We start from the raw sequence: 17,259 nt of genomic DNA on the forward strand, positions 1-17,259 counted from the left end.
TCCCTCTCCTCCCATCATGATCTGCCTCATTTGTGTATTTTTCCTGTATTTGTTTATTAGATTTTACCAACATATTGCCAAAGGAATATGTAGAGATATTCTTTCAACAACATTTTCTCTCGGTCTTGCCCTTTGTCTCATTCTCCTTCCCCTCTCATGATTGGCATGCATTTGAACAGTAACCTCTATTGCTCTTCCTAATCTCTATCTTTCTCTCTCTCACTCTCTCTCCCGATCTCTGTCTTGATCTCTCTCCCCTCTCCCCCTCTCTCTCCTCTTTCTCTCCCCTCCCCATCCCCTCTCCCCCTCTGTCTCTCTGCAGGGTATCTATCTATCAGTGTGTTCCTAGTATCTCTGGGGCTGACAGTGTGTGCCGTGTGGCTAGTAGCTCTGTGTGGAGTCTGCACCTGGTGTCAACGCAAACTGGTGAGTGGACCACTAACATTTACCTATAACATTATATTCTATTTTTTGGTTTTAGGACACACTGGCCTTCCCAGAACAACACAGTACAGCAGGCTTCCATCCACTTTTCCATGACTCTAATTTATTTGTATAACTTTAATTCGACTAGCTTGGTCAGTTATCATCGGCAATTATGACCTGCCTGAGAGGTCATTACACACATGTTCAGGTCATTATACACACCCCAGCATTGACCCACAATATTCCCCAGAGCTAGTAGGGATTTATCCTGAGTTAGCTGCCTGATAAGGTTAGCTGCCTGGTAAGGTTAGCTGCCTGGTAAGGTTTCTCTGCCCTGGTAAGGTTTCTCTGCCCTGGTAAGGTTAGCTGCCTGGTAGGGTTAGCTGCCTGGTAAGGTTTCTCTGCCCTGGTAAGGTTTCTCTGCCCTGGTAAGGTTTCTCTGCCCTGGTAAGGTTAGCTGCCTGGTAGGGTTAGCTGCCTGGTAAGGTTAGCTGCCTGGTAGGGTTAGCTGCCTGGTAAGGTTAGCTGCCTGGTAGGGTTAGCTGCCTGGTAAGGTTAGCTGCCTGGTAAGGTTAGCTGCCTGGTAGGGTTAGCTGCCTGGTAAGGTTAGCTGCCTGGTAAGGTTAGCTGCCTGGTAAGGTTAGCTGCCTGGTAGGGTTAGCTGCCTGGTAGGGTTAGCTGCCTGGTAAGGTTAGCTGCCTGGTAAGGTTAGCTGCCTGGTAGGGTTAGCTGCCTGGTAAGGTTAGCTGCCTGGTAAGGTTAGCTGCCTGGTAGGGTTAGCTGCCTGGTAAGGTTAGCTGCCTGGTAGGGTTAGCTGCCTGGTAATGTTAGCTGCCTGGTAAGGTTAGCTGCCTGGTAGGGTTAGCTGCCTGGTAAGGTTAGCTGCCTGGTAGGGTTAGCTGCCTGGTAATGTTAGCTGCCTGGTAAGGTTAGCTGCCTGGTAAGGTTAGCTGCCTGGTAGGGTTAGCTGCCTGGTAAGGTTAGCTGCCTGGTAGGGTTAGCTGCCTGGTAGGGTTAGCTGCCTGGTAAGGTTAGCTGCCTGGTAAGGTTTCTCTGCCCTGGTAAGGTTTCTCTGCCCTGGTAAGGTTTCTCTGCCCTGGTAAGGTTAGCTGCCTGGTAAGGTTAGCTGCCTGGTAAGGTTTCTCTGCCCTGGTAAGGTTTCTCTGCCCTGGTAAGGTTTCTCTGCCCTGGTAAGGTTTCTCTGCCCTGGTAAGGTTTCTCTGCCCTGGTAGGGTTAGCTGCCTGGTAAGGTTAGCTGCCTGGTAAGGTTAGCTGCCTGGTAAGGTTAGCTGCCTGGTAAGGTTAGCTGCCTGGTAAGGTTAGCTGCCTGGTAGGGTTAGCTGCCTGGTAGGGTTAGCTGCCTGGTAAGGTTAGCTGCCAGGTAAGGTTAGCTGCCTGGTAGGGTTAGCTGCCTGGTAATGTTAGCTGCCTGGTAAGGTTAACTGCCTGGTAGGGTTAGCTGCCTGGTAATGTTAGCTGCCTGGTAAGGTTAACTGCCTGGTAGGGTTAGCTGCCTGGTAATGTTAGCTGCCTGGTAAGGTTAACTGCCTGGTAGGGTTAGCTGCCTGGTAGGGTTGAACCCCAGAACTGTATACACACACATTTGCACAGACATGCCCCACATCCTCATAATAGAAGTGCAGGATAGTGAGAGAGAGAGGTGTTAGGCTGTAGGTGTTACATATTGCACAAGAGGAAGACTGTGAGAGACCGAGACATGTGAGAGATCGAGACATGCAAAGACATGCTTTGAGGTTCTGTTTGTAATGAAATGCGCTATAAAAGTTTTAATCTATTCTCTCCATCTTTTGCTCTCCATATCTCTCTCTCTCTCTCCATGACAATGCACTGTGTCCGTGCCCCTCTCCGTACCCCATGCCATTAAAATGGTACAGTTGGACACCCAGGTAATTAGCTGCGATTAATAATTAGCTATTGGCTGCCTGTTCCCGCCTTTTGGCTATTAAAGGAAAGCAGAAAGATTGTTCATGGATCAGACATTTAGAATGAAAAGATAGTCTCTTTGATTAAATCCTTTCACAATTCTATATCATTGAGTATACAGTGCCTTGCGAAAGTATTCGGCCCCCTTGAACTTTGCGACCTTTTGCCACATTTCAGGCTTCAAACATAAAGATATAAAACTGTATTTTTTTGTGAAGAATCAACAACAAGTGGGACACAATCATGAAGTGGAATGACATTTATTGGATATTTCAAACTTTTTTAACAAATCAAAAACTGAAAAATTGGGCGTGCAAAATTATTCAGCCCCTTTACTTTCAGTGCAGCAAACTCTCTCCAGAAGTTCAGTGAGGATCTCTGAATGATCCAATGTTGACATAAATGACTAATGATGATAAATACAATCCACCTGTGTATAATCAAGTCTCCGTATAAATGCACCTGCACTGTGATAGTCTCAGAGATCTGTTAAAAGTGCAGAGAGCATCATGAAGAACAAGGAACACACCAGGCAGGTCCGAGATACTGTTGTGAAGAAGTTTAAAGCCGGATTTGGATACAAAAAGATTTCCCAAGCTTTAAACATCCCAAGGAGCACTGTGCAAGCGATAATATTGAAATGGAAGGAGTATCAGACCACTGCAAATCTACCAAGACCTGCCGTCCCTCTAAACTTTCAGCTCATACAAGGAGAAGACTGATCAGAGATGCAGCTAAGAGGCCCATGATCACTCTGGATGAACTGCAGAGATCTACAGCTGAGGTGGGAGACTCTGTCCATAGGACAACAATCAGTCATATATTGCACAAATCTGGCATTTATGGAAGAGTGGCAAGAAGAAAGCCATTTCTTAAAGATATCCATAAAAAGTGTCGTTTAAAGTTTGCCACAAGCCACCTGGGAGACACACCAAACATGTGGAAGAAGGTGCTCTGGTCAGATGAAACCAAAATTGAACTTTTTGGCAACAATGCAAAACGTTATGTTTGGCGTAAAAGCAACACAGCTCATCACCCTGAACACACCATACCCACTGTCAAACATGGTGGTGGCAGCATCATGGTTTGGGCCTGCTTTTCTTCAGCAGGGACAGGGAAGATGGTTAAAATTGATGGGAAGATGGATGGAGCCAAATACAGGACCATTCTGGAAGAAAACCTGATGGAGTCTGCAAAAGACCTGAGACTGGAACGGAGATTTGTCTTCCAACAAGACAATGATCCAAAACATAAAGCAAAATCTACAATGGAATGGTTCAAAAATAAACATATCCAGGTGTTAGAATGGCCAAGTCAAAGTCCAGACCTGAATCCAATCGAGAATCTGTGGAAAGAACTGAAAACTGCTGTTCACAAATGCTCTCCATCCAACCTCACTGAGCTCGAGCTGTTTTGCAAGGAGGAATGGGAAAAAATGTCAGTCTCTCGATGTGCAAAACTGATAATAGACATACCCCAAGCGACTTACAGCTGTAATCGCAGCAAAAGGTGGCGCTATAAAGTATTAACTTAAGGGGGCTGAATAATTTTGCACGTCCAATTTTTCAGTTTTTGATTTGTTAAAAAGTTTGAAATATCCAATAAATGTCATTCCACTTCATGATTGTGTCCCACTTGTTGTTGATTCTTCACAAAAAAATACAGTTTTATATCTTTATGTTTGAAGCCTGAAATGTGGAGGGGGCCGCAAAGTTCAAGGGGGCCGAATACTTTCGCAAGGCACTGTATCATATTCTATATCATTGAGTATATCATATTCTATTAAGTAAAGAATGATTTCCCCTCCTCTCATTCTTTCATTCTCTCACCTCCCCCAGCCGTACATCTGGTCTCAGTGTATGGCAACAAATATGTGTGCATAAACTCTAGGCTACATTCACTACATTAACATAAGCAAAACAGTAATACACACATTCCAGGACACTAAAAGGCAGGCACTGAGGATAGCACTTGAGCACATTGCATTTTGTATCTAGCAGTCAGTCAATGGCAAAATCACACTTTTGAGTTCATATTTCGGGCTCCCGAGATGGGCAGCGATCTAAGGCACTACATCTCAGTGCAAGAGGTGTCACTACAGTCCCTGGTACGAATCCAGGCTGTGTCAGTGCCCCTCTCCGTACCCCGTACCATTAAAATGGTACAGTTGCACACCCAGGTAATTAGCTACGATTAATAATGAGCTATTTGCTGCCTGTAAATAAGACGTAAAATACATTTTCAGTCTCTTGCCAACTTTAGTTTCTATGCTGGACGGCACAACTCCAAATTACTATTTTCTGCCATAAAAAACTCCTTGGATAAAAGTTGCAGTGCTTTCTGGTTGTGTTCTATTTTCTCGAGTTTCCTTCTAATTCCATAACTTTGTGTGTGGACTCTTGGTAGTGTGCAAGGGGAATGGAATGGGGAGATGTTGTGTGGCCATGATGGTGAACATGAACAGAATTCTCCATTAGGTTATGTAAACATGGCTTTGTGCCTAGAGCAGTGCGTGTGCCTGCTTGTCGCCGGCTCCTGGTCCCATGCTAATGATTCATATGCTAATGTACACATCACTCTGAGCTATTGGCTGCTGCCTGAACAACTGTGATTCTGCCCATACGTTTCATCTGGAAATACTCTCCCCTGCTTTTGCTCCCTCCCTCTCTCCATCGTTCTCCCCCTCCTCTGTCTGTCCTCTCTTGGCTTTTCTCTCTCTGCCTTTTTCAGTTCTCTCTCTGTCCCTATCTTGGCCTCTCTCTTTCTCTCTCTCGTTCTGTCTCTCTCTCTCTCTGTCTAGGAGCATTTGTGGAGTGAGGACAGCACATAGGTGGGTAAAATATGCCGAGGACTTAATTCAGCTGAGTGATAGAACGGTTCTGAAGTGAAATGGAGATTGTAGAAGCATGCATAAAGCATGTAAATAAGATGTACTATTAGTAACTGGTATTACGCATATTTGTATTGATGCACATCTGTGATATATTACCAGTCTGTCACACCCTGTGTAGATTGAGGACTTTCAGTCTGGTCTTCAAAGATGAATCATATCATACCCTGTCAAATACACAGACACACGCAAGGTAAAGCTACTCAACCCTCACCGTCCATTTCTCTTGTCCTCGCCCTTTCTATTTCTCTATTGACTCTCACACTCTTTATGTCTGTCTTTGCAAATACCATGTCACCCTCTTTACCAGTGTTTCATAACCGTAATTCAGAGTCCACAGATGCTGAGAGACAGGATAGTCCAGCGTCCCATTGTGACATAGCTATGCAGCTCTGAGACCACCGTCCACGGGAGAAGCACAGCCCAACTGCACACCTCCCCCAAATTCCCAACCAACACGGCTCAGTGTACATGTCCTTTACTCATTTGAATGTGGTGACAGTTGGAGAAATTGCGAGTATGAAAACCAGTGGTTGCTAGTATGAAAACCAGTGGTTGCTAGTATGAAAACCATTGGTTGCTTGTATGAAAACCAATGGTTGCTAGTATGAAAGCCAACGGTCCAATATTCTAGAAAGGACGCTTACACGTTTGGACTCTGATAACGCTTTTATGCGTTTGTCCCTTTGCCACTTTATCGCTATGTCCTTGTCAGTACATCGCTGTCCTTTTTGTTTTTCTATTTATACCTCCACTGTTTCCCCTTCCTAGTCCTTGCTTGTCTCTGTATTATCTTCGGCATCATCTTCCTTCTCTCTCTCTCTCTCTCTATGCTGTCCTTTTTCTCTCTCTCTCTGTCTGAGTCTATTTATACATAGCAGGGTCATTCCACGGAAAGAGTGCTTTTTGCGTATCTTTGATACAGTATTTTAAGTAGACATTGTGCACCAATATTACATTTTAAAAGCTGGTTATATTAAATGATGTAGAATTCAATAAATCTTATTTAATTTTACGTATTTTTATTTTGACATGTCTCTTCGTCATTTGTTGGAAGATTGTAACTCACTTAATCCCAAAATGTCTCCAATTTTCATGATCATTGTCAAGTTACAGTTCATTCGTAAAGCATTCAGATCGCTTGACGTTTTCCACATTTTGTTACGTTACAGCCTTGTTCTAAAACTGAACTAAATAAAACATTTTCCTCATCAATCTACACACAATACCCCATAATGGAAAAGCAAAACAGTTTCATTTTTATTTTTGCAAATGTGTAAAAAAAACTGAAATACCTCATTTACATAAGTATTCAGACCCTTTGCTATGAGACTTGAAATTGAGCTCAGGTGCATCTGGTTTCCATTGATCATCCTTGAGACGTTTCTACAACTTGATTGGAGTCCACCTGTGGTAAATTCAACTGATTGGACATGATTTGGAAAGGCACACACCTGTCTATGTAAGGTCCCATAGTTGACAGTGCATGTCAGAGCAAAAACCAAGCCATGAGGTCTCCGAGACAGGATTGTGGCACAGATCTGGGAAAGGGTACCACAACAGCATTGAAGGTCCCCAAGAACACAGTGGCCTCCATCATTATTAAAAGGTATAAGTTTGGAACCACCAAAACGCTTCCTAGAGCTGGCCGCCTGGCTAAACTGAGCAATTGGGGGAGAAGGGCCTTGGTCAGGGAGGTGACCAAGAAGCCGATAGTCACTCTGACAGAGCTCCAGAGTTCCTCTTTGGAGATGGGAGAACCTTCCAGAAGGACAACCATCTCTGCAGCACTCCACCAATCAGGCCTTTATAGTAGAGTGGCCAGACAGAAGCCACTCCTCAGGAAAAGGCACATGACACCCCACTTGGAGTTTGCCAAAAGGCACCTAAAGGACCATGACAAACAAGATTCTCTGGTTTGATGAAACCAAGACTGAACTCTTTGGCCTGAATGCCAACCATCACATCTGGAGGAAACCTGGCACCATCCCTACAATGAAGCATGGTGATGGCAGCATCATGCTGTTGGGATGTTTTTCAGCTGGAGAGTCTGGGAGGCTAGTCAGGATCAAGGAAATGATGAATGGAGCAAAGTACAGAGATCCTTGATGAAAACCTGCTCCAGAGCCCTCGGGACCTCAAACTGGAAGGTTCACCTTCCAACAGGACAACAACCCTAAGCACACAGCCAAGACAACGCAGGAGTGGCTTCGGGACAAGTCTCTGAATATCCATTAGTGGCCAAGGCAGAGTCCAGACCCGATCAAACATCTCTGGGGAGACCTGAATAATGCTGTGCAGCAATGCTCCCCATCCAACCTGACAGAGATTGAGAGAATCTACAGAGAAGAATGAGAGAGCGTTGGACTACTAACCGAGCGTTGGACTACTAATCGAAAGGTTGCAAGATCAACTCCCCGAGCTGACAAGGTCAAAATCTGTCATTCTGCCCCTGAACAAGAATTTGTTCTTAACTGACATGCCTAGTTAAATAAAGGTTAAAAAATCTATAATAGATAAATAAAATACCCAAGAAGATTCAAGGTGCTTCAACAAAGTACTGAGTATAGCGTCCGAATACTTATTTTGTCATTGTGGGGTATTGTGTGTAGATTGATGAGGGGGATTTGTTTTAAATCCATTTTAGAATAAGGCTGTAATGTAACAAAATCTGAATACTTTCTGAATGCACTGTATTTCTTTGCCTTGACAGTCATTTCTGAAGAAGATTATTTATTTAATGTAATTCGTGATTAATTTACGTCTGTCCCTCATTTTAAGGTCAACCCTGTTATGTGAACTGAACTCTTGTTTTAATATGGTGAAACTATTCCGGTTTTAAATATTGTTTTCGAAAGAGACATTGAACATCTAAATGTCAAATCATAGAGGCGGGTGAGCAGGTTCTACTCTTTTTGGTCATTTTCTGGTGTTTTTGTGGTGGAAAACTGAGCCGGTCGAGCATAACACGTCAGCCCTGAAAACTTGTTTTTTTATTAAGTTGAACATGTTCTCATTTTGACAATGTTAAAATAAGGTGAAATCAAATGTTGTCGTTTTTAACCAAGTTACACTTCTCAAAAGGCACCGAGTTTGTGGAACGACCCAGCACATGAATGACTGTATAAAAATCAACCTTGCATGCAACAATGTGCATAAAACGGGCAACTTACAGTAGTGACATCACCTCTGTATGAAGATAAAACCCCGAATCAGTTACCTGACATGGGAGCTGTGTCACTTCGGTACGCAGTTGATGGCAAATAAAAATAACAATTAAGTAAATACATTGGACAGCTACAGAATTGTGTTTATGAGGAAGTACACAGAGGTAGACACAATTAGATAAATACAGTGATATTTAGCTCATGGTAGTTGATAGATGCAGCCCTGTGTAGAGGTGCAGTATATCAGCCCAGCATATGGGTGAGGGAAGATGAAGACGTCAGAAACAGGTCTCATGGGTCGATTATGGCAGGAAAGAGGAGGGACGGAGGAGAGGATGGAGGGGAGGAGCAGAGAAGGGGAAGGGGGAGAGGGGGAGAGGGGGAGAGGGAGGAAGCAGGAGGATGGGAGGGAGGAGGGACGGAGGAGAGGATGGAGGGGAGGAGCAGAGAAGGGGAAGGAGGAGAGGGGGAGAGGGAGGAAGCAGGAGGAGGGACGGAGGGGAGGAGCAGAGAAGGGGAAGGGGGAGAGGGAGGAAGCAGGAGGATGGGAAGGGAGGAGGGGATAGAGGAGAGGAGGAGGGACGGAGGAGAGGATGGAGGGGAGGAGCAGAGAAGGGGAAGGAGGAGAGGGGGAGAGGGAGGAAGCAGGAGGATGGGAGGGAGGAGAGGAGCAGAGAAGGGGAAGGAGGAGAGGGGGAGAGGGAGGAAGCAGGAGGATGGGAGGGAGGAGGGGAGGAGGGGAAGAAAGAGTTGGGTAGAGGATGGGAAGGGAGATAGGAGTGGTGTTGGCGGCCATTGTGTGTGTTGGACTGTGACAGACATAACGACAGCGGGACTGAGGGCGGAGGACAGATCCTTCACAAGGCTGCAGCATTACGCCGTTCCTAGCGGGGAGACATCCATGATACACTCCACCTCTTCTACCCCACCCTCTCCCCCATTCTCCCCACTCTCTCCCACATCCTCTGATGTCTCTCCTCTCTCCATCTCACTTGATTCTGTTTCAACCCCGCTCATCCTGTCACTCTCTCTCACTCTCCCTCTCTTTCTCTCTCTCTCTCTCTCTCTCTGTGTCTGGCGTACCCTTCCCACTCAATCCTACATTGCGTCTGCCTTTCTCTCCATCTTCTTTCCCCTTCTCTTCCCTCTCCCTCTCTCTTGTCCCACTCCCTGTCTTCAGTGTTATCTTCTCTCTCCTTCCCCTACTCTCTAGCCTCCTGAAGATTTGATGATAGTGTTAAATGATAGATGAGCTCCACTTGATAGCATATTCTTGACAGTTTGAAATCGAGACTTTTCGGAGTCCCTAAAACAACTGTGTGAGTGAATGACTGTGTGTTGGTGGATGGGTGGGCAGTGGGGTTAGGTCATTTCCAGAGATCTGCCCTCTATTGATAAGTGTTTATAACAAACAGGCCATGTAATTTGAGACAGAGAATGTGACAGTAAGTCTATAGTAAAACCCTTTCCTGCTCCAAACTGCCTTTTGAAAACCTTTCTTTATAGGGTAAAGGTTTCCTCTACTACATGTGATGTATATGTTTGCAAAGGAACCAAAATGAAAGGAAAATCCATCATTATTTGATTTTACAAGGATCACATTGTAAATATTAGGTTTGGTGAGTAACACCTATTAATCAAGTTAGTTTAGAAACTCTTTAGTATTACTTTGATATGAAACTATAAAAGTATGAGTCAAACCATATCAAATGTATGATCAGAAACACAAGTCATGATAAGATTATGCATTTAAGGCTGACTACCCATCACTCATAGTGCAGGGTTGATGTGTCCACTCACTGTGCTCTTACACATTTCAAATGGAATAGCTGTTTTCCAGCCTGTTTGAAGGGTGTAGTACTCTCTTTATTCATTGAAAATGTAATGAGCATTGAAATGAAAAACAAGATTATGTAGCTGTACTTTGTGACAGTGTGTGTTTAGTGTTTACTGAGTGTTTGGCTTCAGTGTACAAATTGTCACACACCCTGCATTCATTTGATACACAAGGCCAGGCCAATCATGTAGCTGCAGTTCCAAGGTTTATCATATATTTGCGGTCATCAGATTAATCTCAATATGTTTCATTATAATTCCACTGACTGTTGTGAATTGTGGAAACAGCATCTATTTTAACACCTATGTTTTATGTATGTTTGGGCGTGTACTGTTTCTGAGTGTGTAGTGTTGTATGTGTGTTGGGAGTGTTGTATGTGTGTGGACGTGTCTAATCCCCACTGTGTCTGATGCTTGATGCTCCATCCGTTCATTCTGTATGGTTAACAGATGTATGGATTATTGCTGTGGAGAGGGTTTGGAGTCACATGTAGATCGTGAGAGCTGGCTGTATGTAGCAACGGTCATCAAAATTGTTAAAAGGTTTAAAATCAATTCTAATAACTGCAACAGTTGGCCAATAGATGAAGATACTCCAAAAAAATGTCATGTTTAAAATATTTCAGATATTTACTGAATTATAGCACATAAAACATATTACTGGCACAGACAACTAATGAATGGAGTTCAGGGATTCTGGTGGGAATTCAGGCATTCAATTTATTGTACAATTTCCCTTTTTTATGCACTCCTACAGTGCATTCAGAAAGTATTCAGACACCTTGCCCTTTTCCATATTTTGTTACGTTACAGCCTTATTCTAAAATTGATTAAATCATTTTTTCCCCTCATCAATCTACACACAATACACAATAATGACAAAGCAAAATATCAGATTTACATAAGTACCTTTGGCAGCGATTACTGCCTCAAGTTTTCTTGGGTATGACGCTACAAGCTTGGCACACCTGTATTTGGGGAGTTTCTCCCATTCTCCTCTGCTGATCCTGTCAAGTTCTGTCACGTTGGATGGGGAGCGTCGCTGCACAGCTATTTTCAGGTCTCTCCAGAGATGTTAGATCAGGTTCAAGTCCGGGCTCAAGGACATTCAGAGACTTGTTCCAAAGCCACTATTGCGTTGTGTGGGCTGTATGTTTAGGGTCATTGTCCTATTGGAAGGTGAAACTTCACACCAGTCTGAGGTCCTGAGCACTCTGGAACAGGTTTTCATCAAGAATCTCTCTGTACTTTTCTCCTTTCATATCTCCTTCGATCCCGACTAGACTCCCAATCCTTGCCACTGAAAACCATCCACACAGCATGATGCTGCCACCACCATGCTTCACCAAAGGGATGGTACCAGGTTTCCTCCAGACGTGACGCTTGGCATTCAGGCCAAAGAGTTCAATCTTGGTTTCATTGGAACAGAGAATCTTGTTTCTCATGGTCTGAATGCTTTAGGTGCCTTTTGGCGAACTCAAAGTGGGGTGTCATGTGTCTTTTCCTGAGGAGTGGCTTCCGTCTGGCCACTCTACCATAAAGGCCAGATTGGTGGAGTGCTGCAGAGATGGTTGTCCTTCTGGAAGGTTCTCCCATCTACACAGAGGAACTCTGGAGCTCTGTCAGAGTGACCATCGGGTTCTTGGTCACCAAGGCGCTCCTCCCCCGATTGCTCAGTTTGGCCAGGTGTCCAGCTCTAGGAAGAGTCTTGATGGTTCCAAACTTCTTCCATTTAAGAATGATGGAGGCCACTGTGTTGTTGGGGACCTATAGTGCTGCAGAAAGTTTTTGTTACCCTTTCCCAGATCTGTGACTCAACACAAGTCTGTCTCGGAGCTCTACGGACAATTCATTTGACCTCACAACTTACTTTTTGCTCTGACATGCACTGTCAAATGTGTGACCTTATATAGACGGGCGTGTGCCTTTCCAAATCTTGTCCAATCAATTGAATTTATCACGGGTGGATTATAATCAAGTTGTAGAAACATCTCAAGGATGATCAATGATCAACCACCAAAAATGTGTCCTGTATATGCCTACCTGCACTCACCTGCGCTGTCTCGACTGGCTCATTAATTACTTGTTGCATTCTTGTCACGCTCTGTTGCATAATTCATCAAGTATTTTTTATTTTTTTTAACCTTTGTCTAACTAGGCAAGTCAGTTAAGAACAAATTCTTATTTACAATGACGTCCTACTGGGGAACAGTTGGTTAACTTGTTCAAGGGGAGAAGGACAAATTTCTACCTTGTCAGTTCAGGGATTCATTCCAGCATCCTTTCAGTTAATGGCCCAACACTCTAGCCACTAGGTTACCTGCCACCCCAAGTATGTCAATAGCAGGATACCCTCAGTTTAAAAATCAACACGCTTGGCTCCAGAGTACATACTTTACATTGTTTGCAACATCAAACGTAATATCACTATAATCAGTGTTCATTTTCAGAAGAGGCTTTTATTTCATTTGTAAACATTTCAACTGTATTAAATTCAAACTTTTTTCAATTCCTCAAAAAAGGAACACCCATCAAAATAGAGGTCTCTTTGTTCTCTTGTGATGTAAGTGTCTAGACGATGCGTTAAATCCCCGACTAAGCAAGCGTTCTTTTAGATGCAATGGATCGACAGTATATTCCATTGAGCCCATTTCTGTGCTGTGTTTGACAGGTCATTACAAACATTTCCATGGTCGTAACATTAACGGGGGGGAAACGACAGGCACAAGCAAGAGTATGAAAGAGTCACAGGAGTAAAATGAAAGCAATCAATCCAGCAAAATTTAAGTGACAAGTGGATTTTTCACCCCTCAAACACAGGAAATGGATCCTCAGGTGGGCGGGGCATGCACATGCTACTGTATGTGCTGGCTCGCATCCAATGTGTTGCTCTTCTGTCTCTGCCTGGGGTCATTTAGCATATTTTTGGCACCTGATGGCATGCTAAAGGCTCTGTAATGAAGGCTCCGCTCGTAAAGAGTTTTCAGATGTTAACGGCAATCAAGACAGCGCACAGAGAGACACAAGGCAATGGACACGAAGGAAATGATTTATCTCCTTCTCTCTCTCTCATTCACTCTCTCATTCTTCCTCTCCTTCTGTCTCTCTTCTGTCTCTCTCTCTAGGGGAAGAGGAACAAGCCTGGTGTGGAAGCAGCCAGCACCCCAGATTCAGTTCAGATTCGTGGCCGAGGGGAAAACAAAGCCATCAAGTAGGTGATAGGGGGGAGCTACTCACTACAGCACAGCTAACTGGGACTGTCAAGAGGATCAGAGGCAAATACCTGGATGTGCTCAAATAAAAGGATAAAACACTGAATCCCACTGAGATATGGAGGGGAAGGAACATATTTAGCAAAGTAAAGGGCAGTTGTGGTTGTTAAATAAACGTTTCTTGATAACTCTTCATTTTGAAAACAAAAGGCACAAATTATAGCATATTTCATTTGACAGGCTTCAGATAAAGAGCATATTAAAGTCCAGTAAAATGAGGAACTACATGATGTGTCCCTGAACACTCAATGGGACGGTAATAATGTCTTACTGACAAAGGAAAGGGGGGACCTAGTCAGTTGTCCAACTGAATGTAGTCTACTGAAATGTGTCTTCCACATTTAACCCACCCCTGATAAGCCACTAGTTTACTGTCCAACTGAATGTATTCTACTGAAATGTGTCTTCCACATTTAACCCACCCCTGATAAGCCACTAGTTTACTGTCCAACTGAATGTTTTCTACTGAAATGTGTCTTCCACATTTAACCCACCCCTGATAAGCCACTAGTTTACTGTCCAACTGAATGTATTCTACTGAAATGTGTCTTCCACATTTAACCCACCCCTGATAAGCCACTAGTTTACTGTCCAACTGAATATATTCTACTGAAATGTGTCTTTCACATTTAACCCACCCCTGATAAGCCACTAGTTTACTGTCCAACTGAATGTTTTCTACTGAAATGTGTCTTCCACATTTAACCCACCCCTGATAAGCCACTAGTTTACTGTCCAACTGAATGTATTCTACTGAAATGTGTCTTCCACATTTAACCCACCCCTGATAAGCCACTAGTTTACTGTCCAACTGAATGTTTTCTACTGAAATGTGTCTTCCACATTTAACCCACCCCCGATAAGCCACTAGTTTACTGTCCAACTGAATGTTTTCTACTGAAATGTGTCTTCCACATTTAACCCACCCCTGATAAGCCACTAGTTTACTGTCCAACTGAATGTATTCTACTGAAATGTGTCTTCCACATTTAACCCACCCCTGATAAGCCACTAGTTTACTGTCCAACTGAACGTATTCTACTGAAATGTGTCTTCCACATTTAACCCACCCCTGATAAGCCACTAGTTTACTGTCCAACTGAATGTTTTCTACTGAAATGTGTCTTCCACATTTAACCCACCCCTGATAAGCCACTAGTTTACTGTCCAACTGAATGTATTCTACTGAAATGTGTCTTCCACATTTAACCCACCCCTGATAAGCCACTAGTTTACTGTCCAACTGAATGTATTCTACTGAAATGTGTCTTCCACATTTAACCCACCCCTGATAAGCCACTAGTTTACTGTCCAACTGAATGTTTTCTACTGAAATGTGTCTTCCACATTTAACCCACCCCTGATAAGCCACTAGTTTACTGTCCAACTGAATGTATTCTACTGAAATGTGTCTTCCACATTTAACCCACCCCTGATAAGCCACTAGTTTACTGTCCAACTGAATGTTTTCTACTGAAATGTGTCTTCCACATTTAACCCACCCCTGATAAGCCACTAGTTTACTGTCCAACTGAATGTTTTCTACTGAAATGTGTCTTCCACATTTAACCCACCCCTGATAAGCCACTAGTTTACTGTCCAACTGAATGTTTTCTACTGAAATGTGTCTTCCACATTTAACCCACCCCTGATAAGCCACTAGTTTACTGTCCAACTGAATGTATTCTACTGAAATGTGTCTTCCACATTTAACCCACCCCTGATAAGCCACTAGTTTACTGTCCAACTGAATGTATTCTACTGAAATGTGTCTTCCACATTTAACCCACCCCTGATAAGCCACTAGTTTACTGTCCAACTGAATGTTTTCTACTGAAATGTGTCTTCCACATTTAACCCACCCCTGATAAGCCACTAGTTTACTGTCCAACTGAATGTTTTCTACTGAAATGTGTCTTCCACATTTAACCCACCCCTGATAAGCCACTAGTTTACTGTCCAACTGAATGTATTCTACTGAAATGTGTCTTCCACATTTAACCCACCCCTGATAAGCCACTAGTTTACTGTCCAACTGAATGTTTTCTACTGAAATGTGTCTTCCACATTTAACCCACCCCTGATAAGCCACTAGTTTACTGTCCAACTGAATGTATTCTACTGAAATGTGTCTTCCACATTTAACCCACCCCTGATAAGCCACTAGTTTACTGTCCAACTGCAGTGTTACTTTCTTTTACAGCCTGAAGGTTATTACCTTCTCTGAGTTTCAGTTGAAATTTGCACTACATCCAGAGTTGAAACCTAAAACCAATGTTCTATTTGGATTTCACTAAGGTACCCTTTATCTCAATGCCTTGTAAAGTAAAATAGTCCGAATCACATAAACAAGCACTATAGCTAATATTATGCGTATCATAGTACATTTATAACTGTAGCCCAATCCCAATAAAAAATAGTATTTGATGTCCACTTTAACTGCAGCAATGTTGATGATATATTCTACTGTATGACTGTTTGTTGTTTACATTGCAGTCCTGACTGACGGTGTTCTCTGTCTCCAGCTAACCCAGCTGTCCTCTCCCTCCTCTGTCACCATACCACCTGTTCTCCCATTCCCCCTTTCATCACTCTCCTCCCTGTTTCATTTCTCCCTTCTCTCTTTCTGTCTCTCTCCCTTTTTCCAAAATATGTTTTACCTGTGTAGCCAACCTTTGTTGTTTCACTTTGACTTATAATATACTGTATATTACTCTGTGATTGATGTTGAATATATGTTTAACTCTTTCACTGTTTTCTAATCCCTTGTACAGAGGAAGGTATAATCTATTAATTTGTCCATGAGTCTGGATGCTGTGTAAGCTCAAATCAAATCAAATCAAATTTATTTATATAGCCCTTCGTACATCAGCTGATATCTCAAAGTGCTGTACAGAAACCCAGCCTAAAACCCCAAACAGCAAGCAATGCAGGTGTAGAAGCACGGTGGCTAGGAAAAACTCCCTAGAAAAGCCAAAACCTAGGAAGAAACCTAGAGAGGAACCAGGCTATGTGGGGTGGCCAGTCCTCTTCTGGCTGTGCCGGGTAGAGATTATAACAGAACATGGCCAAGATGTTCAAATGTTCATAAATGACCAGCATGGTCGAATAATAATAAGGCAGAACAGTTGAAACTGGAGCAGCAGCACGGCCAGGTGGACTGGGGACAGCAAGGAGTCATCATGTCAAGTAGTCCTGGGGCATGGTCCTAGGGCCGCGGTTCAGTTGAAACTGGAGCAGCAGCACGGCCAGGTGGACTGGGGACAGCAAGGAGTCATCATGTCAGGTAGTCCTGGGGCATGGTCCTAGGGCTCAGGTCCTCCGAGAGAGAGAAGGAGAGAATTAGAGAACGCACACTTAGATTCACACAGGACACCGAATTGGACAGGAGAAGTACTCCAGATATAACAAACTGACCCCAGCCCCCGACACATAAACTACTGCAGCATAAATACTGAAGGCTGAGACAGGAGGGGTCAGGAGACACTGTGGCCCCACCCGAGGACACCCCGGACAGGGCCAAACAGGAAGGATATAACCCCACCCACTATGCCAAAGCACAGCCCCCACACCACTGGAGGGATATCTTCAACCACCAACTTACCATCCTGAGACAAAGCTGAGTATAGCCCGCAAAGATCTCCGCCACGGCACAACCCAAGGGGGGGGGCGCCAACCCAGACAGGATGACCACATCAGTGAATCAACCCACTCAGGTGACGCA

At 43.8% G+C, this 17,259-nt stretch overlaps 1 protein-coding gene across 3 annotated transcripts in view; it reads left to right on the top strand.

Moving 5' to 3' along the window:
* Positions 1 to 17,259, top strand: part of LOC135550338 (synaptotagmin-7-like) — a 110,165-nt gene that overhangs the window by 51,782 nt on the left and 41,124 nt on the right. For all 3 annotated transcript variants that reach the window (XM_064981051.1, XM_064981032.1, XM_064981042.1), the window contains exons 2-3: positions 323 to 426; positions 13,389 to 13,474. In XM_064981051.1, the coding sequence (XP_064837123.1) occupies positions 323 to 426; positions 13,389 to 13,474 (190 nt within the window). The remainder of the gene's footprint in view (positions 1 to 322; positions 427 to 13,388; positions 13,475 to 17,259) is intronic.

This window comes from Oncorhynchus masou, chromosome 1, assembly GCF_036934945.1.
Source record: "Oncorhynchus masou masou isolate Uvic2021 chromosome 1, UVic_Omas_1.1, whole genome shotgun sequence".
Classification (NCBI taxonomy): Eukaryota; Metazoa; Chordata; class Actinopteri; order Salmoniformes; family Salmonidae; genus Oncorhynchus; species Oncorhynchus masou.